The 24104-nt window shown below is 48.3% G+C and overlaps 1 protein-coding gene across 2 annotated transcripts in view; it reads left to right on the top strand.

Annotated features, from left to right (window-relative positions):
• tmem154 (transmembrane protein 154) overlaps positions 1–24104 on the top strand; it is a 67006-nt gene that overhangs the window by 25128 nt on the left and 17774 nt on the right. For both annotated transcript variants that reach the window (XM_078211091.1, XM_078211007.1), the window contains exons 2-3: positions 17106–17540; positions 23278–23314. In XM_078211091.1, coding sequence (XP_078067217.1) covers positions 17106–17540; positions 23278–23314 — 472 coding nt within the window. The remainder of the gene's footprint in view (positions 1–17105; positions 17541–23277; positions 23315–24104) is intronic.

The raw sequence follows: 24104 nt of genomic DNA, 5'->3' as shown, positions 1-24104 counted from the left end.
TCGGGGCCGATGACCCCGTTCTCCACTACATATCCCAGGATGGCGAGGCGGAAGACACACTTCTCCTTATTAGAGGTCAGATTCAGGAGAGCGGCCGTACGGAGGAATTTATTAAGGTTGGCGTCGTGGTCCTGCTGATCATGGCCGCAGACGTTATCCAGGTACGGGAAGGTGGCCCGCAGCCTGTTCTGGTCCACCATTCGGTCCATTTCGCGCTGGAAGACCGAGACCCCATTGGTGACGCCGAAGGGAACCCTGAGAAAGTGGTAGAGGCGGCCATCCGCCTCGAAAGCCGTATATTTGCGGTCCTCCGGGTGGATGGGGAGCTGGTGGTAGGCCGATTTGAGGTCGATCGTGGAGAACACCCGGTATTGCGCAATCCGATTGACCATGTCGGATATGCGCGGAAGGGAATACGCATCCAGCTGCGTGTACCGGTTGATGGTCTGACTGTAATCGATGACCATCCGGTGTTTCTCCCCAGTTTTGACCACTACCACCTGCGCTCTCCAGGGGCTGGTGCTAGCCTCAATGATCCCTTCCTTCAGGAGCCGCTGGACCTCGGACCTAATGAAGGTCCTATCCCCCGCACTGTACCGTCTGCTCTTAGTGGCAATGGACTTACACTCGGGGGTGAGGTGTTCGAATAGCGGTGGAGGGGTGACTTGGAGGGTCGAAAGGCCGCAGGTGGTGCGCGGTGGGCAGTCTAGGAACTGTGGGTTGCAGACGGAGATCGGAGGAAGAGTCCCGTTGTACTGCAACGTGACACTCTTAAGATGGGTCATGAAATTGAGCCCGAGGAGTACGGGAGCGCAGAGGTGTGGCAGCACCAGGAGCTTAAAATTTGCGTAATCGGTCCCCCGAACCGTAAGGGTCACCACACAGTACCCGAGGACATCCACCGAGCGGGACTTTGAGGCCAAGGAAATGGTTTGCTTGACTAGCTGCACAGATAGGGCGTAGCGGCGCACAGTATCGGGGTGGATAAAGCTCTCCGTACTCCCGCAGTCAAACAAACAATTTCCCACATGGCCGTTTACCTGTATGTCCATCATGGACCTGGCGAGCTGATGCGGACGAGACTGGTCCAGCTGGACCGCTGCCACCGTGGGTCCCGGAGAATCATCGACCGGCGTCCAAAATGGCGGCTCCCTTGTCTCGCATGCGGCCGACGGCGTCCAAGATGGTGGCCCCCTTGACTCCCACGTGGCCGATGGCGTCCAAAATGGTGGCTCTCCGGGCTCACACATGGTCGCTGGTATCCAACATGGCGGCTCCCTTGACTCCCACGCGGCTGATGGCGTTCGGGTTTTCTGTTCCTTCGGGTCGCACGCTGCGTTATTTGGTTTCGAGGCCCACTTCGCCTGCAGACTTTCGCGTAGTGGCCTTTCTTTCCACACCCTGAGCAGAACACCTCCCTTGCCGGGCAGCGTTGTCGGGGGTGCTTCGCTAGGCCGCAAAAATAACACTTCGGGGCTGCCGCGGCCACGGCCGCTGAGTCATTGGTGGGGCGCTGCGTGGCATAAGTCTGAGGCCCTCCTAGGTACTGGGATGATAGTCGCCGTGAGGCCCACGATGTCGCGTGATCGGGCACGTACGCCTCGAGATTACGGGATGCCACTTCTAGGGATTCCGCGAGTGTTACAGTTTTTGGTAGGTCCTGCCCACCTTGTTCTAGCAGGCGCTGCCGAATATAGTTGGATGCGATGCCCGTAATGTAGGCATCGCGGATTAAGTCCTCTGTATACTGCGCAGCGGATTCAGCCTTGCAGTTACAAGCCCTGTACTGAATGCATACGGCCTTGCACGGAGTTCACGGAAGAACTGTGCATTTGATTCCCCCGGCCGCTGTTTACAGGTAGCTAGCAGATGCCTGGCGTATACTTCGTTTGACTGTTGGCTGTATTGGCTCTTTAAGAGCGCGAGCGCATCAGTGTACGTTTCTGCGTCACAGATGGTGGCGAAAACTACGTCGCTTACCCGGGCGTTGAGCATGTGTAGCTTGTCTGCATCGGACCGGACGACCGTGGAGGCTCCGAGGAAGGCTTCGAAGCACTTCGGCCAGTGATTAAAGCTGTTGGCTGTCCCGGGCGCTTGCGGGTCCAAGTTTAGAGTATCGGGCTTTAAAAGTTGCTCCATTCCGTTTTTTTTTCTCTCTGTGAATAAAATTGATGCACTATCAATTACAATGCGGAGACTTCTGAGAGTGAGAGAAAACTAATAGGCTTTTATTCACAGATAACAGGAGCACACCCTTGTAGCTGACCTGGTCTAGACTGAGGCAAAGAGGAGGGACCATCACCATTATACCCCACTCTGGGTGGAAAGGGAGGAGTCTCGGGTGGAAAGGGAGGAGTCTCGGGCCAGGTGTAGCATGGGTGTGTCCAGGCACATACATGTAGTAACAGTGGTTCACCACACAAATATAATGTAAACAAAAACTTGACAATTAACTGTTCCCTAGTGCATTTTCCAGAGTAACATCCCGACCAATCAGAGCCCACTTACCAACCAATCAGCAACCTCTTCTCATACACTATAAATTGTTATTCACTTTGAAATTTGGTATTCTTGCGACTGTCCTGATGAGTACAAGATGAACAGTTTTGACAGCATGCCTTTTTTACTGCAAAACTCAAATTCTGTACTGCCAAATGACAATCACAGATTTACGTTAATGCCGCTGTGAGTGTTACTCCTTGCACATCCCCCTTTGTAGGTGAGACAACTAGCCCACTCTACACTATAGGTATTTAATGCAGCACTCCCATTTCTCTTTCTCAGCTTGCATTTTCACCTTATCCCAAAGATCCACTGGAAAGTGCCCAGAGCCTCCAGTTTGAGAGCCAGTCCAGCAGAGAACAATGCCTCCCAGAACTTTGTGAGTGGAAGTGGAGGATGAATATGTCTCTGTGAAAGAGAGGGAAACGTGGAAGAAGAGTATTTCTTGATAGTACAGAACTTGAATATTGCTGAAAAGAGAGACATGTTGCTGAAACTTTTCATCTTGCACTCACCAGGACAAATACAAGAATGCCAAATTTCAAACAATCACAGTTCACATTACATGAGAGCAGGGTGCTGATTGTTTAAAAATGGTAAACATTTTAAAAACTGAATTGTTTTCTCCTCAGTTGCTGTCAGCAGAACCGTGGAAATGAATCTTTAATTCTTAGAGGCTCTGGGACAATGCTGGAAGTTTCGTAAACATTCATAACTGAGCCATTCACTGCAGCAAGGTTCCAGAATTGGCCCTTCATCTGAATCCATGCAGTGATGGGATTATTACACTTTGTTCATATAAAAAAAGGAAAATGTGTGAGTGATTCTTGTAGCTGCTGTACAAATACGTGGGGGACATCATTCCGATTCTTAAGCAGCTTTGTTTTTTCAACCACAGAACAGTGTTTCCTTTTCAATGCTCCTGCAGTGTTCTGACCAGGTGAGAACGCATGAACTGACTCCCATTATCAGCTGGTCATTAACAGAGGTTTCAATTTCTTTTTCATGAGGAAATGCGTTTTCCAAATCGGAATGTATTTAACTATTTATGCAATGAGCAATAAGAAGCCAAGCAAACAAAGTGTTCTTGAGTCACAAAAAAGCAAATTTATTAACCATTGTGGTGAACCATAGATGGTTACCACTATGGGTACTTGTACATATGTTACTCTTGTTACTGTTGGGGTTAGGGTTGGGGTGTTCCACCTGTTAGCATTGTTCTGTGGTACACTCCGTTTGGCTCCGCCTTCCTATAGGAGTATAAAGGTCACTGCACTTCCTAGTGACCCTTTAGTCTGGGATTGTATTGTTAAGCAGTGTGCTCTATTCTTGTTGCGAATAAAAGCCTTTATTCCCGGGTACGATCTAGCCTCCTGAGTGGATTAATCGCGCATCAATTTTATTCGCAACAAATTTTATTCTGAAAAAAAAATGGAGCAGATGCTGAAACCCGATCGGCTAACCTTGGATCCGCGTGCCGCGGGAGCGTCGAACACTTTCGACCGTTGGTTGAAGTGTTTCCAGGATTACATCGACGCCTCAACAGCAGTCCAAACCGACGCCGACAGATTGCGGGTCCTCCACGCAAGGGTGAGTGACACTGTGTATGCAACAAACCGTGATTCCCAAGACTACAAAGAGGCCATCGAATTACTCAAGAAGCTGTACCATAAACCGCCAAACGAGATTCATGCTCATCACCTACCAGCCACTTGACGGCGGCAGCCCGGCGAAACGACGGGACAGTACCTGCGCGAACTTCAGCAGCTAGCCAGAGCCTGCAATTGCAAGCCAGTGTCAGCTACTCAATACACTAACGATCTGATCCGAGATGCGTTCGTGGCGGGAATCGGCTCATCCTATATTCGCCTGCGGCTGCTAGAGCAAGGTAACTTGGACCTGGCTAAGACGGTAGAATTGGCTGATGCAATGGAAACGGCCTCCAGAAGTCTCTAAACTTACCCCACCGACCACGTGGGAACATCGTGGCAAGTACAGCCACCGACTCAACTCTACCCGGCGGCTCCTAGGAACTGCGCGATCGTGCTTTCAATCTCGGACCTGACGGCTGCGGCAGCTCCAGGAAGCCCACGGTGCTATTTCTGTGGATTGGCGAAGCACCCTCGTCAGAGATGTCCGGCCAGGACGGTATTTTGCTCCGCTTGTGGAAAGAAAGGGCACTATGCTAAAGGGTGCCGAGCAAAGCCCCCTTCGAAGCCAAGCAGTGCTGCGTGTGACTCCCCAGGATCCGTCTCCTCGTCTCCAGCTTCGTCGATGTCTTCAACCACGTGCGATTCACGGGCGCCGCCATTCCTGATGACGACGATGCAAGACACGTGCGACCTGCGAGTGCCGCCACTTTCAACGCCATCGACCACGTGCGATCCATGGGCGCAGCCATTTTCGTCGACACCGGCCGCAGAAGACCAGCAGGGGTCCTCGTCGTCGACCATCTCAGCTGCCTGCAGTTACACTCGGGATCCAACAGTGGCGTCAATCATCCTGGACCAGGCCAAGCCTCACAGACTCGACAAGTCCATGATGGACATAGAGGTAAACGGACGCCTGACACATTGTCTGTTTGACAGCGGGAGCATGGAGAGTTTCATCCATCCGGATACCGTGAAACGTTGCGCTCTCCATGTGCAAACTGTCAGGCAGACAATCTCTTTGGCGTCGAGGTCCCGATCTGTTATCATTCTTGGGAGCTGCGTGGTAACTTTAACGGTGCGGGGCACAGTTTATGAGAACTTCAGGCTCCTCGTGTTACCGCACCTTTGCGCTCCAGTACTCCTGGGGCTAGACTTTATGGTCCACCTGAAGAGTGTGACCCTGCAGTATGATGGGCCACACCCTCCACTTTCAGTGGGAGAACAGCAGCCTCCAAATTGCCCAGCACGCTCCACGTGCAGTCTCTCGACACTCAAAATTACCCGCCTTCCTTATTTGAAAATCTCGTGCCAGGCTGCAAGCCCATCGCGACTAAGAGCAGGCGTTACAGCGCTGAGGATCGGATCTTTATTCGATCTGAGGTTCAGCGGCTCCTCAGGGAAGGGATCATTCAACCTAGCACTAGCCCATGGAGAGCACAAGTCGTGGTGGTTAAGACTGGAGACAAGCCCCGGATGGTCATAGACTATAGTCAGACCATTAATAGGTACACGCAGCTGGACGCGTACCCTCTCCCGCGCATATCTGACATGGTCAAGCAGATTGCGCAGGACCGGGTGTTCTCCACCATCGACTTGAAGTCAGCCTACCACCAGCTCCCCATTCGCCCAGAGGACCGAAAGTACACGGCCTTTGAGGCGGATGGCCGTCTCTACCACTTCTTAAGGGTCCCTTTTGGCGTCACTAATGGGGTCTTGGTCTTCCAGCGTGAGATGGATCGAATGGTGGACCAAAACGGGCTACAGGCTACCTTCCCGTACCTGGACAACGTCACTATCTGCGGCCATGACCAGCAGGACCACGACGCCAACCTCCTGAAGTTTTTACACACTGCGTCTCGCCTGAATCTGACCTATAACAGGGAGAAGTGTGTATTCAGCAAGCACCGCCTAGCAATCCTCGGATACGTGGTGGAAAATGGGGTCATCGGCCCCGATCCAGACTGTATGCGTCCCCTCCTTGAACTTCCCCTACCCACTAGCATCAAAGCACTGAGAAGATGCTTACGCTTCTTCTCGTATTATGCACAGTGGGTTCCCAATTATGCAGACAAGCCCGTCCGCTCATAAAGTCTACCTCTTTTTCCCTGACAGCAGAGGCTTGCCTAGCCTTTGAAGGGATAAAAGCTGACATCGCGAAAGCCACGATGCATGCTGTCGATGAGTCCATCCCCTTCCAGGTGGAGAGTGATGCATCTGATTTCGCCCTGGCCGCCACACTTAACCAGGCGGGCAGGCCCGTCGCCTTTTTCTCTCGCACCCTCCAAGGCCCTGAAATTCGGCACTCCTCTGTGGAAAAAGAGGCTCAGGCCATTGTGGAGGCCGTACGGCATTGGCGCCATTATTTGGCTGGAAAACGATTTACCCTGCTCACGGACCAGCGGTCCGTGGCCTTCATGTTCAACAACACGTTAAGGGGTAAAATTAAGAATGATAAAATCTTGAGGTGGAGAATCGAACTCTCCACCTACAACTATGATATCATGTACCATCCGGGGAAGCTCAATGAGCCCTCAGATGCCCTGTCGCGTGGAACACGTGCCAGTGTGCAGGAGGACCGGCTACAGGCCCTCCACAATGATCTCTGCCATCCGGGATCACTCGGCTCTTCCATTTTGTAAAGGCCCGGAATCTGCCCTACTCCATAGAAGATGTCAGGTCGATAACTCGAAGCTGCCAGGTATGTGCTGAATGCAAGCCGCACTTCTACCGGCCTGACAGGGCACACCTCATTAAGGCCACTCGCCCTTTTGAACGACTGAGTGTCGATTTCAAGGGCCCCCTTCCTTCGACAGATCGGAATGTGTATTTCCTCAATGTGGTTGACGAGTACTCCCGATTCCCTTTTGCCATTCCCTGTTCTGACATGTCCGCTGCCACGGTCATCAAAGCCTTGCGGAGTCTTTTTACCCTGTTCGGCCACACACACAGAAACATACACATGCACACACACACGTGCACACAAACATACACATGCACACACACACACACACATGTGCATGCACACATGCACACACAGACATGCACACAATCACATGCACACACACACAGACACATACACACACACACGTGCATGCACACATGCGCACGCACACACATACACACACACATACAGATGCACACAAGTGTATGCATGCACATGCACAGACGCACACATGCACACACACATGCATACTCATGCGCATACACATACGCACATATACACATGTGCACATGCATATGCACACACACATGCACAAACACGTGCACATACACACACGTGCATGCTCACATGCACATACATGCACACACACACACACACACAGGGAGTTAGAGTCCACATAAAAAAGGCAAAATAATATATGGTTAAGTGTCTTTTCATTGTCCCTGAGGCGTTGATTTGAAACATTGTGGCTGATTTAGGTTAGCTGGTTTCTTGATAAAGTGAAAGATAAAGTTTTAAAGTTTATTTATTTAACATTGAAATGAAGTTACTGTGAAAATTCCCTAGTCGCCACACTCCGGCGCCTGTTCGGGTACACTGAGGGAGAATTTAGCATGACCAACACTCCTAACCAGCATGTCTTTAGGACTGTGGGAGAAAACCAGAGCACCCGGAGGAAACCTACGCAGACATGGGGAGAACGCACAGACTCCACACAGACAGTCACCCAACCCGGGAATTGAACCCAGGTCCCTGGTGCTATGAAGCAGCAGTGCTAACCACTGTGCCACCGTGCCACCCTATGTAGATGTAGAGGATATTGTGTATATTGTGCGATTTTGGTTTTCCGGTAGGTTTCTGGTAGATTGATTTCTTGAACTGGGTGACACACTTAGTCCAAAAGGAAAAGGGAGAAAAGCAGCCCTCAGCTTGTTTCCTGAGATTTGTTTGACACTGGGAGTAATTTTGAGTCCACATTAGCCATCAGAGTAAGCGGCAATGTGAGACCAAAATTTCGTAAGAGTCAGGAAAGGAGATTCTCGCCGGTGAGATGCCTTTTAAAGGTGTCCCGATCTCTGTGGAGCTGGCACTGCCAGGTCTATGAGGCCCTGCCCTGCCAGAGTGACAATGAAAACCACGCCCCCAGATTCGCAGTGCCAGAGAATCTGGCGAGAAAACTCAGCTGTGCAGCTGGAGAGCTACCCGCTGGTTTCCTCACTGAAACTCTGAAATAAATCACAAGATTCCGCCCACTGTGCGTCACTTGCAATCTCTTTGCAGCCTTGCCTTGAAATACTTCACCCTCTGTGTACTTCCAAGAGGTCTTGCATGTGTCTGGCTGTGGCTGTCATTGTTTCAATATCCAGTACTTTGCAGATTTAATGTCTCTTCCTGAGACAGTTAAGAGTTTCAATGAGTGTCTGGATTATAGGAAATCCTCTCTTCACGCTCCCCTGAGGGAGACGTGTTGATTTCTCAGCTCCATTTTGGAATGTGGCGCCGGATTTCTAAGCAGTTGGCTCTGGGCTGAATTCTCCCATTCCAACACTAAGTGCCCACACCGGCAGGAAAACAATGCCACCCTTGGCATTGGCAGCATCTGTCAGGTGGGATTCACCCAACTGAAATATGCTAATGAGCTCATTTCGAGCAGCCTGCCGGCCAGCTCTGCTCTTCAGAGATCAGGCCGCCATTTTCAAAGGGCTCCTCGATCTCCGTGCTTGGAGACAGGCCCCTTCTCCCCAGAAAATGAAACAATGCCTCCCCCCCACCCACCAACACTTCACCAGAGAGGGGCACCCTGCCCTCCACACACAAATAATGGTACCCCCCCCCCCCCCCGCCACCCCACGCTGGCATGAGAGTGATCCTACCCCTCTCCACCCTAGGCGGGAATCCGATTGGTGCTGGCGAGCGGACTGAGTCAATGTCGATAGTCCTGACGCCGGTCGGGAATCCCAAGTTTTCGCACCCAAAAACAGGTCCAACTTGAGGGTAAAATTGGGCCCAATTTGTCCGTTTATAGTGCAGCCAAAAAACTTCATTTAAACGTGAGAAGTGGTGGTTAGCGAAATGGAAAAGATCAAATGAATCATCATATCTTGTGGACTAACCATCAGTCGTTTCAATATCTGGTGTGAGTGCGACTGAGACAGGGGAAATGTTGACACGAATTGAAGACGAGATGTTGTATTCCTGTTATCTTTTTTGCGTGCTTCCCGTTGAAGTTCCAAAAGTTACTGAGGCTAAATTAAGAGCCAAATACTGCTGGAAATCTGGAAAAAAGAGGAGAAAGTGCTGGAAATACTCAGCAGGTCTGGCAGTCTCTTTGGAGAGAGACAGAGCTCATTGCCTGATGTTCATGCACATTGGGTACTCGATGGGCCTGGACGCGGGTGTGAAACGTGCTTTTGGCCACGGTTAGCCCCGGAACAGGATTTCATGCTGGCTGGCCAATTACTGAGCAGCCAGTGAGATAGACACTCTGGGGAAGGCTGTGTGCAGCCAGGGAGGGCGTGGTGAAAAGGGAGGGTGCAGACTGCCACTGGCTCCCTCAAGGATAACAGCTACTGTGGGGCACCAGGCAGCTGCAAACCTCCACAAATTCAAAATGAAGCAGAAAACCCCAGCGAACTGTGTCCACGCAGCGCAGTCAAACACCTGACAGCAGTATTCAGTCCCCAGACATTATTTTATTGAATTATATCCTGCCCTGGATCAAGATTGAGGTGAAAATGTAAAGGCCGCCTGGCCGATTGACCTCCCCACTAACTGTAGAAGTCCCTGGGCCTTGCAAAATTGCTTTACTTCACTCCTTAACGCTCCAGATTGTTTGCTTAATTGTCAGTGGGTGCGCTCCCCACTCGTGAGCACCCGCACTGAGTGAAACATTGCATGGGTGTGCCATGACTTTGGGACACTCACCCCACACCGTTTTGTGAAATTTCACATGCTGTCAGGTCAGGCTCACTCAAACCACGCAAACTTCTGGCCAATGTTTCAAGTCCAATATAACTCTTCTTCACTGGGATTGATAGATTGGTGTTAGTGTATTGAGGATTACGACACCAAGGTGGCTCAATGGAGTTAAGATACAGATCAGCCACAATCTATTTGACTGGCAGAACGGGTATGGAGGATAGAATGGTGCACTCTTGTACCGAGGTTACTATATCGTCTGAGCTTCTGCTTCTTTCCCACTGGGCAGCTCAATTAATGATCAGTGCTTACTGTTCCAAAAGAGATTTTCTGAAGCACACTCAGTATGCAAGGTATCTCACCAAAAGTCACAACTCAGAAAAGTTGTCTCATTACCATGCCTGCTGTATGCAGAGTTCAGTCATTGAAAATCTGATGTGTTGTTAAAGGACAGATTCATGCACTGTTACCATTACAGCTCCCATTTAAAAATAATTCTTCAGAGAGCCACTATTCCAAACACCACCACCAACTAATTTAAAGATTCTAAATGGCTTCTTATCGCTGAGGAAAGCGGATACTTTCCCCTAAGGGTAATCTCTAGCGCCAGAAAATGACCAGCAGCAAGCATTCACATTGTTGCAGTTATAGGAATGTTCTCCTTACGATCTCATTACAATCTTCCAAAGCAGCGGTATTGCTAGTATCGCACTTCTGTCACAATGATAAATGAGCAACTTTTGAAAGAATCTTATTTTTATTCATTTTAAATAAAGTAACGCTCATTTCTTCTGATGTGGGTGGCTTCCTGTCACCCGCCTGTTCCTGCACTGCTGCAGCTGAGTGCAGTTTTTGCAGGCAGCCTGTGGTACAGTGACAAACATTACTCCAGCTCATCTACATCTCCACGGTTCGGATGTGAGACCAGAGCCACTGGGGGAGGGGTGAGGGTGAGTGGATGGCTACAATCATCAACAGCTCCTCCTCCAGAGGGAGAAGAGTACATTTTATTCATATCTTGTGATGCGCGATTAATTCACACGGGAGGCTAGGACGTACCCGGGAATAAAGGCTTTTATTCACAACAAGAATAGAGCACACTGCTTAACAATACTATCCCAGACTGAGGGCTACTAGGAAGTAGCAGTGACCTTTATACTCCTGTAAGAAGGCGGAGCCAAACGGAGTGTACCACAGAACAATGCTAACAGGTGGAACACCCCAACCCTAACCCCAACAGTAACAAGAGTAACATATGTACAAGTACCCATAGTGGTAACCACCTATGGTTCACCACATTCACCCCTCCTTTAAAACAAAGGCCGGTGGGGTAAGGAGACAATACGAACTGTCCATATGTTCACAAGTTCAGCCGTATCGGGGGTCCGCACCGTCTCTGCGACCTCCGCAGCACTGGCTCCAGTGCCAGTTCTGGTGACCCTGGTGACGACCCTCTCTCCGAGGTGGTGTCCAGTGACTCCTCCAGTTCCTCACACGCCTGTGGACCTCGAGGTGGCGACAATCTCCTGGACTCAGGCAAGCTGTACACGGGAGTAAGAGGATTAAGTGGAGGTCCCAATGCTGCCCGCGCCGTGTCAGGAGAGGACAGAATGGGCAAAGGAATCCAAACCAGGGGTGCGGGAGTGACGGGGGTTTCCAGGTCCCCTGCAGGCGCCAGATCTCTGATAGAGACCGTGTCCTCTCGCGCGTCAGGATATGCCACATAGGCATATTGAGGGTTGGCGTGGAGGAGGTGGACCTGTTCAACCAAAGGGTCGGACTTGTGGGCCCTAGCATGCCGCCGCAGGAGGGCAGGTCCTGAGTACGTCAACCAAGACGGCAATGAGGTCCCAGAGGAAGACTTCCTAGGGAAGGTAAACATCCGCTCATGTTGGGTAGCGTTGGTTGCCGTACACAGGAGGGACCGGATTGAATGGAGCGCATCAGAAAGTACCTCTTGCCAACGGGAGACTGGAAGACCCCTAGACCTCAACGCCAGTAAAACAGCCTTCCAGACTGTAGTGTTTTCTCTCTCGAGCTGTCCGTTACCCCTGGGGTCATAACTCGTAGTCCTACTTGAGGCAATTCCTTGAGAGAGCAGGTTTTGCCTCAAGTCGTCGCTCGTAAACGACGAACCCCTATCACTGTGGATATAACTGGGGTAGCCGAACGGGGTAAAAAGACTCCGCAGGGCTTTGATGACCGTGGCAGCGGACATGTCAGAACAGGGAATGGCAAAAGGGAATCGGGAGTACTCGTCAACCACGTTGAGGAAATGCACATTCCGATCTGTCGAAAGAAGGGGGCCCTTGAAATCAACACTCAGTCGTTCAAAAGGGCGAGTGGCCTTAATGAGGTGTGCCCTGTCAGGCCGGTAGAAGTGCGGCTTGCATTCAGCACATACCTGGCAGCTTCGAGTTATCGACCTGACATCCTCTATGGAGTAGGGCAGATTCCGAGCCTTTACAAAATGGAAGAGCCGAGTGATCCCCGGATGGCAGAGATCATTGTGGAGGGCCTGTAACCGGTCCTCCTGCACACTGGCACATGTTCCACGCGACAGGGCATCTGAGGGCTCATTGAGCTTCCCCGGATGGTACATGATATCATAGTTGCAGGTGGAGAGTTCGATTCTCCACCTCAAGATTTTATCATTCTTAATTTTACCCCTTAACGTGTTGTTGAACATGAAGGCCACGGACCGCTGGTCCGTGAGCAGGGTAAATCATTTTCCAGCCAAATAATGGCGCCAATGCCGTACGGCCTCCACAATGGCCTGAGCCTCTTTCTCCACAGAGGAGTGCCGAATTTCAGGGCCTTGGAGGGTGCGAGAGAAAAAGGTGACAGGCCTGCCCGCCTGGTTAAGTGTGGCGGCCAGGGCGAAATCAGATGCATCACTCTCCACCTGAAAGGGGATGGACTCATCGATAGCGTGCATCGTGGCTTTCGCGATGTCGGCTTTTATCCTTTCAAAGGCTAGGCGAGCCTCTGCTGTCAGGGGAAAAGAGGTAGATTTTATGAGCGGACGGGCTTTGTCCGCGTAATTGGGAACCCACTGTGTATAGTACGAGAAGAAGCCTAAGCATCTTCTCAGTGCTTTGATGCTAGTGGGTAGGGGAAGTTCAAGGAGGGGACGCATACGGTGTGGATCGGGGCCGATGACCCCGTTTTCCACCACGTATCCGAGGATTGCTAGGCGGTGCTTGCTGAATACGCACTTCTCCTTGTTATAGGTCAGGTTCAGGAGAGCCGCAGTGCGTAAAAACATCTGAAGGTTGGCGTCATGGTCCTGCTGGTCATGGCCGCAGATAGTGACATTGTCCAGGTACGGGAAGGTAGCCCGTAGCCCGTTTTGGTCCACCATTCGGTCCATCTCACACTGGAAGACTGAGACCCCATTAGTGACACCGAAAGGGACTCTTAAGAAGTGGTAGAGACGGCCATCCGCCTCAAAGGCCGTGTATTTGCGATCCTCTGGGCGAATGGGGAGCTGGTGGTAGGCTGACTTCAAGTCGATGGTGGAGAACACCCGGTACTGCGCAATCTGGTTGACCATGTCAGATATGCGCGGGAGAGGGTACGCGTCCAGCTGCGTGTACCTATTAATGGTCTGACTATAGTCTATGACCATCCGGGGCTTGTCTCCAGTCTTGACCACCACGACCTGTGCTCTCCATGGGCTAGTGCTAGGTTGAATGACCCCTTCCCTGAGGAGCCGCTGAACCTCAGATCGAATAAAGATCCGATCCTCAGCGCTATAACGCCTGCTCTTAGTTGCGATGGGCTTGCAGCCTGGCACGAGATTTTCAAATAAAGAAGGCGGGGTAATTTTGAGTGTCGAGAGACTGCATGTGGAGCGCGCTGGACAATTTGGAGGCTGCTGTTCTCCCACTGATAGTGGAGGGAGTGGCCCATCATACTGCAGGGTCACACTCTTCAGGTGGACCATAAAGTCTAGCCCCAGGAGTACCGGAGCGCAAAGGTGCGGTAACATGAGGAGCCTGAAGTTCTCGTAAACTGTGCCCCGCACCGCTAAGGTTACCACACAGCTCCCAAGAACGATAACAGATCGGGACCTCGACGCCATGGAGATTGTCTGCCTGACAGTTTGCACACGGAGAGCGCACCGTTTTACTGTATCCGGATGGATGAAGCTCTCCATGCTCCCGCTGTCAAACAGGCAATGCGTCAGGCACCCGTTTACCTCTATGTCCATCATGGACTTGTCGAGTCTGTGAGGCTTGGCCTGGTCCAGGATGATTGACGCCACTGTTGGATCCCGAGTGTAACTGCAGGCAGCTGAGATAGCTGACGATGAGGACCCCTGCTGGTCTTCTGCGGCCGGTGTCGACCAAAATGGCTGCACCCACGAATCGCACGTGGTCGATGATGTTGAAAATGACGGCACCCGCAGGTCGCACGTGGCTTGCGTCGTCGTCATAGGTAATGGCGGCGCCCGTGAATCGCACATGGCTGAAGACATCGGTGAGGCCATGGATCCTGGGGAGTCACACGCAGCACTGCTAGGCTTGGAAGGGGGCTTTGCTCGGCACACTTTAGCATAGTGCCCTTTCTTCCCACAGGCGGAGCAAAATACCGTCCTGGCCGGACATCTCAGACGAGGGTGCTTCGCCAATCCGCAGAAATAGCACCGTGGGCCTCCAGGAGCTGCCGCAGCCGTCAGGTCTGAAGTTGAGAGCATTATCGCGCAGTTCCGAGGAGCCGCCGGGTACAGTTGAGGCAGTGGCTGTACTTGCCACAATGTTCCCACGTGGTCGGTGGGGTAGGTTTCAAGACTTCTGGAGGCCGTTTCCATTGCATCGGCCAATTCTACCGTCTTAGCCAGGTCCAAGTTACCCTGCTCTAGCAGCCGCAGGCGAATATAGGATGAGTCGATTCCCGCCATGAACGCATCTCGGATCAGATCGTTGATGTATTGAGTAGCCGACACCTCCTTGCAATTGCAGGCTCTGGCTAGCTGTTGAAGTTCGCGCAGGTACTGTCCCGTAGTTTCGCCGGGCTGCCGCTGTCGAGTGGCTAATAGGTGACGAGCATGAATTTCGTTTGGCTGTTTATGGTCCAGCTTCTTGAGTAATTCGATGGCCTCTTTGTAGTCTTGTGAATCGCGGATTGTTGCATACACAGTGTCGCTCACCCTTGCGTGGAGGACCCGCAATCTGTCGGCGTCGGTCTGGACTGTTGTCGAGGTGTTGATGTAATCCTGGAAACACTTCAACCAATGGTCAAAAGTATTCGACGCTCCCGCGGCACGCGGATCCAAGGTTAGACGATTGGGTTTCAGCATCTGCTCCATTTTTCTTCGAACAAAATGTTCGGTATTTTGTTGTGAATAAAATTGATGCACGATTAATTCACTCGGGAGGCTAGGACGTACCCGGGAATAAAGGCTTTTATTCACAACAAGAATAGAGCACACTGCTTAACAATACTATCCCAGACTGAGGGCTACTAGTAAGTAGCAGTGACCTTTATACTCCTGTAAGAAGGTGGAGCCAAACGGAGTGTACCACAGAACAATGCTAACAGGTGGAACACCCCAACCCTAACCCCAACAGTAACAAGAGTAACATATGTACAAGTACCCATAGTGGTAACCATCTATGGTTCACCACATCTTGTAAACATGCCTAAAAACTACCATCTATTACTCCTGGACAAAATTAAACTTTGGCAGAGCCAGGAGGAATGGTGTCAGAAATGAAGGACTTCAGTCATGTGGAGAGACTGGAGAAGCTGAGATAGTTCCCTTGAGAGTAGAGAAGGAGATTTCACCAAAAGGTTTGATTTAACGGGAGATGTGAAGGAAATGAGTGGCAGAAGGGTAAATAGCCAGAGGGGAACAGATTTAAGATAATTGGCAAAAGAATTGGAAGTCGAGGAGAATTGTTTTACACAGTCAATTGTCATGAACTAGAATTTACTGCCTAAAAACGGGGTGGAAACAGATTCAATAATCACTTTCAACAAGGAAATGGATAAGCACTTGGAAAAGGGAATTTGGCAGGGGCTATGAGGGAAGAACAGGAGAGTGGAACTATTGGATAGCTGTCAATCACAAAGAGCTAGCACCAGCAGGATGGGTCAAATGGCCTGCTTCCCTGCTGCCTGAATCTATTTTTATAATTCATCATTAAACAGATTCTAGAACAAGGATTCAAGGACAAACATTGACATTTTGGTGCGGATGCTCCAGGAGGATTAGGATAGGAGAGGGTTGGGGGATGGGGAGGGGGTTGAGTGTATCAGTGATGCCTGACACTAATCCCACTAAGATTCACAGGGTTAGAGGGCGGTGACTTTTTTGCAGGGGAATAGTGAGCACTTGTATCACGAGGGGTATATCTAAGGTGGCTGTCATAATTAGGTTTCTGGCTACACCCTCCCTCCCTCAATTCGGCCGCATTTGGAATACTGCGCCCAGTTCTGGTCGCCACACTACCAGAAGGACGTGGAGGCTTTAGAGAGAGTACAGAGGAGGTTTACCAGGATGTTGCCTGGTATGGAAGGGCTTAGTTATGAGGAGAGATTGGGTAAACTGGGGTTGTTCTCACTGGAAAGACGGAGGATGAGGGGTGACCTAATAGAGGTGTATAAAATTATGAAAGGCATAGATAGGGTGAATGGTGGGAAGCTTTTTCCCAGGTCGGTGGTGATGTTCATGAGGGGTCATAGGTTCAAGGTGAAGTGGGGGGAGGTTTAACACGGATATCAGAAGGACGTATTTTACACGGAGGGTGGTGGGGGCCTGGAATGCACTGCCGGGCAAGATGGTGGAGGCGGACACACTGGGAACGTTTAAGACTTATCTAGACAGCCACATGAACGGAGTGGAATGGAGGGATACAAAAGAATGGTCTAGTTTGGACCAGGGAGCGGCGCGGGCTTGGAGGGCCGAAGGGCCTGTTCCTGTGCTGTATTGTTCTTTGTTCTTTTGTTTTGTTCAATATTTTAGAAGATAAAAGGAGAACGGCAAAGCAAGTCTCACATTCTCTGGAGGAGTTGAGACTTGCACCAGGTTCATACATAATGCAAACTAAATTGTTTTTTAATCCTCTGATTTATTTCAACAGGTTATTCACCGCAAAAAAATGAAACGACGACATCAATGATTCATGCAACCCAGTCAGCTCCGACAGAAAATGACACATTTATCCCATCATCTACAGCAACCACACGTCAAGATCTCAGTACCAATAACTGTCTCACATTGCGAGAAAGTAAACAAGAGACACCAACTATTTCCCAAAATACATCAGCAACAAAGCTTCTGGGCAATGTCCTCAAGAAAAATACTCCGAGTATTAAAGCCACCAATGAGCACCTGAGGAACAGATCCGGGAATTCTGTCTACAAATTGATCTCTTCACCAGCTCCGACAACCTTTGCAAAGACTCGCCCAGAGAGCAGGAATGTCATTCTGATCATCGTGCTGCCCATTCTGGGCCTCACCCTTGTTGGCTTGGTGGTTGCCTTCCTGATAAATCACACTCACGGGAAAAAACAGAGTGAGCAATAACAATGTGTTCTGTTGATTTGCTTAAATGAACCGAGTGCAAAATAGTGTTGTATTTAAAAGAAGAATTAACAGAAGGACAACAAAAAGGTTGGCCCGTGCAGGACCAAGCACTGCTAAGGGTTGTTCTTCTGAGTTTGGCACAATGGACAGAGTTAATTTTCCTTCCCTTTGAAGTCAATGGCAAGTAAACCTGAGCAGCAATCACAGGCAGCCCTGATCTGACCCCGTTGGTTAAAATCAGCCCCAGTACTTGGACAGAGTAGTTACAACTTAACCCCCATTGTTCCTTTCACACGCCCCACCTGCAAGCAACTTCATGGGAAATCCATCGGAATGAACATACACTTTGATTTACCTACTTGTTTGAACAAACCTGGTATAATAGCATTTTTTAAATTCAAGTTTTGAAACCCTACACGCATATTAATAGTAATAACATTTTATCTTTTAGGTACAATACCCTATGAGTACACATCGAAACCCCAGTTTTAACCAGGAGGCAAGGATGAGTGAGGGGCCACCAGTGTGAGGCTCCCTGATCACAGGCTATACTTTCAGGTTCATTTCAATATTCCAGGGCCCTTTCTACCCAAACCCAGAGTCAATGGTGAGCTTGGCAAGCAGGCATAGCAAAGGCCTTGGGCCAGGAACCTGTGGTAAGGCATTATTTGATCACAGGTTCAGAAGGGAAGCCTGGATTTACTTGTGGGGCCCAAAGGGGCACTGATGCCCAGCCAAAACAATGTGAAATAGCACATTGCTCACTTTCTGAGCCTCTCCTGGGCCTGCGACTTCAGGCCTGTTGTTTCTAATGAGAATGGTCCTGGGCACCAATATAGCTCTTCCCTGTTAACACTCGCCACAGTGTGAATGACATCAACAGACCTTGATGTTAACTTTCACAGACGACCTCGCTTGTTTGATGCAAGGCAATTCTGGTTGTCCAGTAGGTGTTTGTTAAAATGGTACATGGCAAGGATCAGGTGAATAGATCTCTACAAGCACTTTAACCCCAGTCCAGCACATTTTTGTCAGGTCTGAAGGGTTAAAATCAGGGCTGTATAGTGTTAAATAATAGTTGAAAGATGAATTTGTTGTAATGGGAACTGTTGTTAAGATTTTTTTTCAAATCTCTCAGGAATGAAGTTGCTTGCAGGTGGGGCGTGTGAAAGGAACAATGGGGGTTAAGTTGTAACTACTCTGTCCAAGCACTGGGGCTGATTTTAACCATCGGGGTCAGATCAGGGCTGCCTGTGATCAGGCTTACTTGTCATTGACTTCAAAGGGAAGGAAAATTAACTCTGTCCATTATAACCATTCATAGAATATACAACACTCATTAAATACTACACAATTCACAATTATTTAGTGAAGTCAGAAGAAAACAATGCATTATGGAAAGTTCTCAGTGGATTGAGAGTTAAATATGTAACAAGCTCTTGATGAAGCGGCACCTGGGGGAGGGGCGGGGCAGGGGGGAGGGCGGGGGGGGGTGCTCTCAGCAGTCAATCTGTCCCAGATCATTATTTATTAAGAAAGGTTCTAATGAACAATCCCTACAGTTTTCCAAATGCAGCTTTTTGTTCTTGAATGCTGAAAATAATTTGCTTCCATTTCCCATCTGCATCTCTCTCCAGTCAGACATTCTGATGTAATGGAAACCCGTGCAGATTTGATGGGCTCACTTCTGAGCAATCAGGAGAGCAAGCTCTGCATTTGGTCATTATATTCCACTGTCTCCTCAAAGACACTATTCCACGGATTAATGGGAATATACATTTTGGTGCGCTTTGGTTAAAAAGTCGGTGACTGATCTGAATAGGCTGTAAATTCTGTAACTATCCGACAGCGTATAAAAATGTATGCTCCAAATTGCTTTAACAACTGCTGTGCCAATCATTCCCAAGCTTCTTATTGTCTCCCCGTTTATAACAAAGCCACATTTTATAGAATTATGTAGAATCCATACCACAGAAACAAATCATTTTGTTTAATCAGTCCATGTCAACATTTATGCTCCACTTCCACCTTTCCTCATCTAACTCCATCAGTACAACCTCCTAATCCTTTCTCCCTCATATGTTTAACTAGTCCCCCCTCAAATGCCTCCATTCTATTTGCTTCAGCTCCCATGGGGTAACAAGGTCCACAATCTCACCCGTCTCTGGATAAAGATGTTTCTTCTGAATTCTCCATTTGGTTTATATTGCTGGCCTTTAGTTTTGTCCTTCCCCATCTTCAATTGAACTGTTTACAGACTGTCTCCATTACAATTAGTTTTCTCACCTCAAAGAACAAAGAAAGAACAAAGAACAGTACAGCACAGGAAACAGGCCCTTCGGCCCTCCAAGCCTGTGCCGCTCCTTGGTCCAACTAGACCAATCGTTTGTATCCCTCAGTGCCCAGTTCCAAAGTATTTTCCCTGAACTGTTTCTGAATGTCACTGGAGAATTGATAGTTATCAACTTAAAAAAGGAGAGATGCGGCAGTTTGTTGCCTGCTTATTCAGCTGGGGTGGACCCACATTTGCAATCCTCCTAGCCTCAATTGAGATTTGGATTCTGTCTTCCTTGAGACTCGAATTTGCTGATTGTGAATGAATTGAGCCAACATTGAAATAGAAAGCCAATAGAGCAGAGAAGCTTCAGCGAGAGGCCTGACTTTGATTGAATTTTCCCAATGCCATCCCATCAGTCTAGCAGCCCAGTCACTCACTGTACGAGCTATGTCACTTTTGAAAACACAACTTAGAGATCCCACAAACTAATTTGGATAATTCCACAAACTAATTAGAATAAATCAAACAGTTTGCATCAATCATATCCCAACGTATTCATGCATAGTAACTTGTAACCATGACTACCTAAGAATATGGATATTGTTCAACAAAACAAGAAATTAAATGTGCTTGGATTACCGATATGAAAGTGTGAGGATATCACATATCATCCACATATCATACTTATCTTGTTATTTCAACCACTCGAGCACAAATAATTTTGTTTACCTCCAGAATGACATAGGATCTTTATTTGAATGAGGACATCTAAAGGATAATTTTATGAATTGCATTGCTGACAGAGAGCTTTGTCGACCTGAAACATATATCAGGGATTAATTTTAATTGTGTTTCTGTAGTCTGGTGGTCATCACATTCACCTAACACGCGAAAGGCCCCTGGTTCGATACCTGGCAGAAATATTGTCACAATACTTTAATTTTAGAATGAGTAAAAGATCAATAATTCACCTTTATTTGGGGTTGTTCTCCTTAGAGCAGAGAGGGCTGAGGGGGGACCAGATTGAGGTGTACAAAATTATGAGAGATATGGATAGAGTAGATCGGAAGAAACTTTTCCCCTTAGTAGAGGGGTCAATAACCAGGGGACATAGATTTAAGGAAAGGAGCTGGAGATTTAGAGGGGATTTGAGGAGAAACTTTTTCATCCAGAGGGTGGTAGGAATCTGGAACTTACTGCCTGAAAGGGGCGGGAACCCTCACAACATTTAAGAAGCAGTTAGATGAGCACTTGAAACACCACAGCACACAAGGCTACGGACCAAGTGCTGGAAAATGGGATTAGTTTAGAAAGGTGCTTGATGGTCAGTGCAGATATGATGGGCTAAAGGGTTTCTTTCTGTGCTGTCAAGCTCTATGATTCTATAATAGATGGAAAAGCATGTCCCTGAATTCTGATACTCACACCCAATGATTGACACTCAGCCCAGAGGTCAGAAGTTATTCTAAGCTCATTTTAAGATGTTGATTTTCATTCTATTGGAGGGAATTTTCTGTTAATGTTTTCCCTTCCTTACTCGAAGGCACTCATTCTTGCTGGCATATAATTCTGCAACTATCAATTGTCCTTTTATACCTCACACAAAGGGGTGAGCAGACAGGGTTAGAAATTGCAGCTGAGATTCATCTGACGTCAACACAAATTCTCTGATTACAACCTCCTGAACACAACAAGAACAGGAAAGGCAGGAGGTTAAAATAGGGCAGTGTACCCACACCGACCTCGGGCTCCTCCCTGTTGCCAATTTAACTCAGACATTTCAAGGGCTTTTGGAGATGATCTCTGCAGGCAAATGAGGGCCTAACACATCTGCAAAAGTAAGAATTTTATTTTATGCAAATAAGACCCTCAGCATGATTTTACTATATAGTTGCTGCAGGGACAGCCATTATCAGAACTAACACACAGCTAACACGATTGGAGACAAGAGAAGCACAAAAAGTCTATTATTTTTTTATGGGTTCTTTGTTGGCCAGGAGGAACAGGTGTGTCCCCAGAAGTTGTGTGTCACAAGTAAGCTTACATTAACACTGCAATGAAGTTACTGTGAAAATTCCCTTGCCGCCACACTCCGGCGCTTGTTCAGGTACACTGAGGGAGAATTTAGCATGGCCAATGCATTTAACCAGCATGTCTTTCGGACTGTGGGAGGAAACTGGAGAACCCGGAGGAAACCCACGCAGACACGGAGAGAACCTGTAGACTCCACACAGACAGTGACTCAAGCCAGGAATTGAACCCAGGTCCCTGGCGCTGTGAGGCAGCAGTGCTAACCACTGTGCCACCGTGCCATCCTAGTCCATTTATTTTAGCAGTCAGAATCAAAGAGTGAACTTCCTTCAGGAGTTTTCCACTGTCATCATGTTGCTAATCATAACTGGGCGGATTATTTTTTCAATTAGTTTTTCAGAAATAAACACTTCACCGTATTGACTCGTGTGGACTAGATACTGCAAGAACTGGAGCACTACAGTCCCAAACATGTTCACAATTAGAAATATTCTTGAGGGAGGAGAGAAGGTGTGGGACAGACGATTAGCATCAACAGGAAAATAAATACATAGTCAGATTTGCTTTATGGGATACAGAACCAAAAAATACTCCAAGATTCAACTGTGCTAAGGAACAAAATGCACGTGAATTTCAACAAAGCAGAGTCTGTGCAAGAACTCAATTTTCATTCCTGAGAATACCAGCAGTGACATAACTAGTTTCCATTTCTCTTTCATTATTTTATAAGTGCACCTTCCTCTAGTCTATAGATGACAACTATCTCCCAGTTAAAGTATGTAAATATGACATCAATCCTAAAATGTGCATGGTTCAGTGTGGAGCACTATTGCCTCTGAGGGTTCATGTTTAGACTCTATTCCAGGATTTAATCATAAAAGTCAATGCTGAGGGAGCTCTGCACAGCCGTAACTCCTGTTTTTCACACAAGAAGGTACATTAAGGTTTCTCCAGGTGGACATAAAAGATCCCATGACATTATTTTAATGAAGACCAGGCATTTCACCCACAAGCCCTGGTCAATACTGATTCCTTTTTATGGCATATTTACACTCACACTTGTTTCCCTGTGGTGAATAGCGGGGAGATGGTGGAAGTCAACGAGCAGAATTTTCCAGGCCCATTTTGACTACTCTCCAAATTTTCCTGTCCTGCCGGCAACTGATGGGACAGGAAAACCTGCCCAACACCACAAGGACAGGTGATCTGGTCATTATACCATTGCTGCTTGTTGCAGCTTGTGGGTGCCATATTTCTGACATTCTAACAATGATTACGCCTCCCCTCATCGGCTGTGAAGCACTTCCAGATGTCCGGTGGTCCGGAACACCATTCTGTAAACACAAATAGCTTTTCTTTCAGAGAATTTGCTTGAAATTTTATTCTAACTGAACATGTATAAACTTTGTTTTTTCAGTTCTAAACAATGAAGCTGACAGTGAAAATCCAGCCAGGTATGGTGTTTTAAAACTTTTAACATGTTACAAAGACTGCATAAAGTGAAACTGTTTATTAAGCTTCAGAGGCTTGTGCTAAGATATTTAAAGGATCAGTTTCACTTTGTTGGAAATGATTCTTTTATTGTGGTGTTTTCTGTTACACACTCACCGATGGATATAGGTATTACTGCACTCCTGCTGCTGAGGGGCTGATCTTTCCATTCTATTATAACATCTGGATAATTATGTCAACAAGAAACTATCCTATCAAATCATTCATTATTCTGGGCTCCATTTCACTGTAAGGTTTTCAAACATTGCCTTGCCCCAATCCTTCCAAACCATCCTCCCAAATTCCTAAGACATGCCCTTCAACACCTGGCTGTTGAGCACTTTGGGACATCCTGAAGTCCATAAGAAGTACTAGATTGGTGTGAGTTTTTCTATCTTTCTTGCTTGCTTCCTCTCTTCACCCAGCAGGGTGGACGTGAAAAGGTTGTTTCCTCTTATGGGAGAATCTAGAACTAGAGGTTACTGTTTAAAAATAAGGGGTCACCCATTTAAAACGGAGATGTGGGGAAATTGTTTGACTCAAAGGGTTGTGAGGCTTTGGAATTCTCTTCATATAAAGGTGGTGGAAGCAGATTCTTTACATTTTTTTCAGGCAGAGGTGGCTGGATTCTTGGTCAGCAAGGGGGTGATGGGTTATAGGGGTAGGTAGGATGCAGATTTGAGGTTACTATCAGATCAGCCACGATCTTATTAAATGGTGGATTAGGCTTGAGGGGCTGAATGGTCCATTCCT

This window comes from Mustelus asterias, chromosome 1, assembly GCF_964213995.1.
Source record: "Mustelus asterias chromosome 1, sMusAst1.hap1.1, whole genome shotgun sequence".
In the NCBI taxonomy this organism is placed as follows: domain Eukaryota; kingdom Metazoa; phylum Chordata; class Chondrichthyes; order Carcharhiniformes; family Triakidae; genus Mustelus; species Mustelus asterias.
This window is presented reverse-complemented; position numbering and strand designations above follow the sequence as displayed.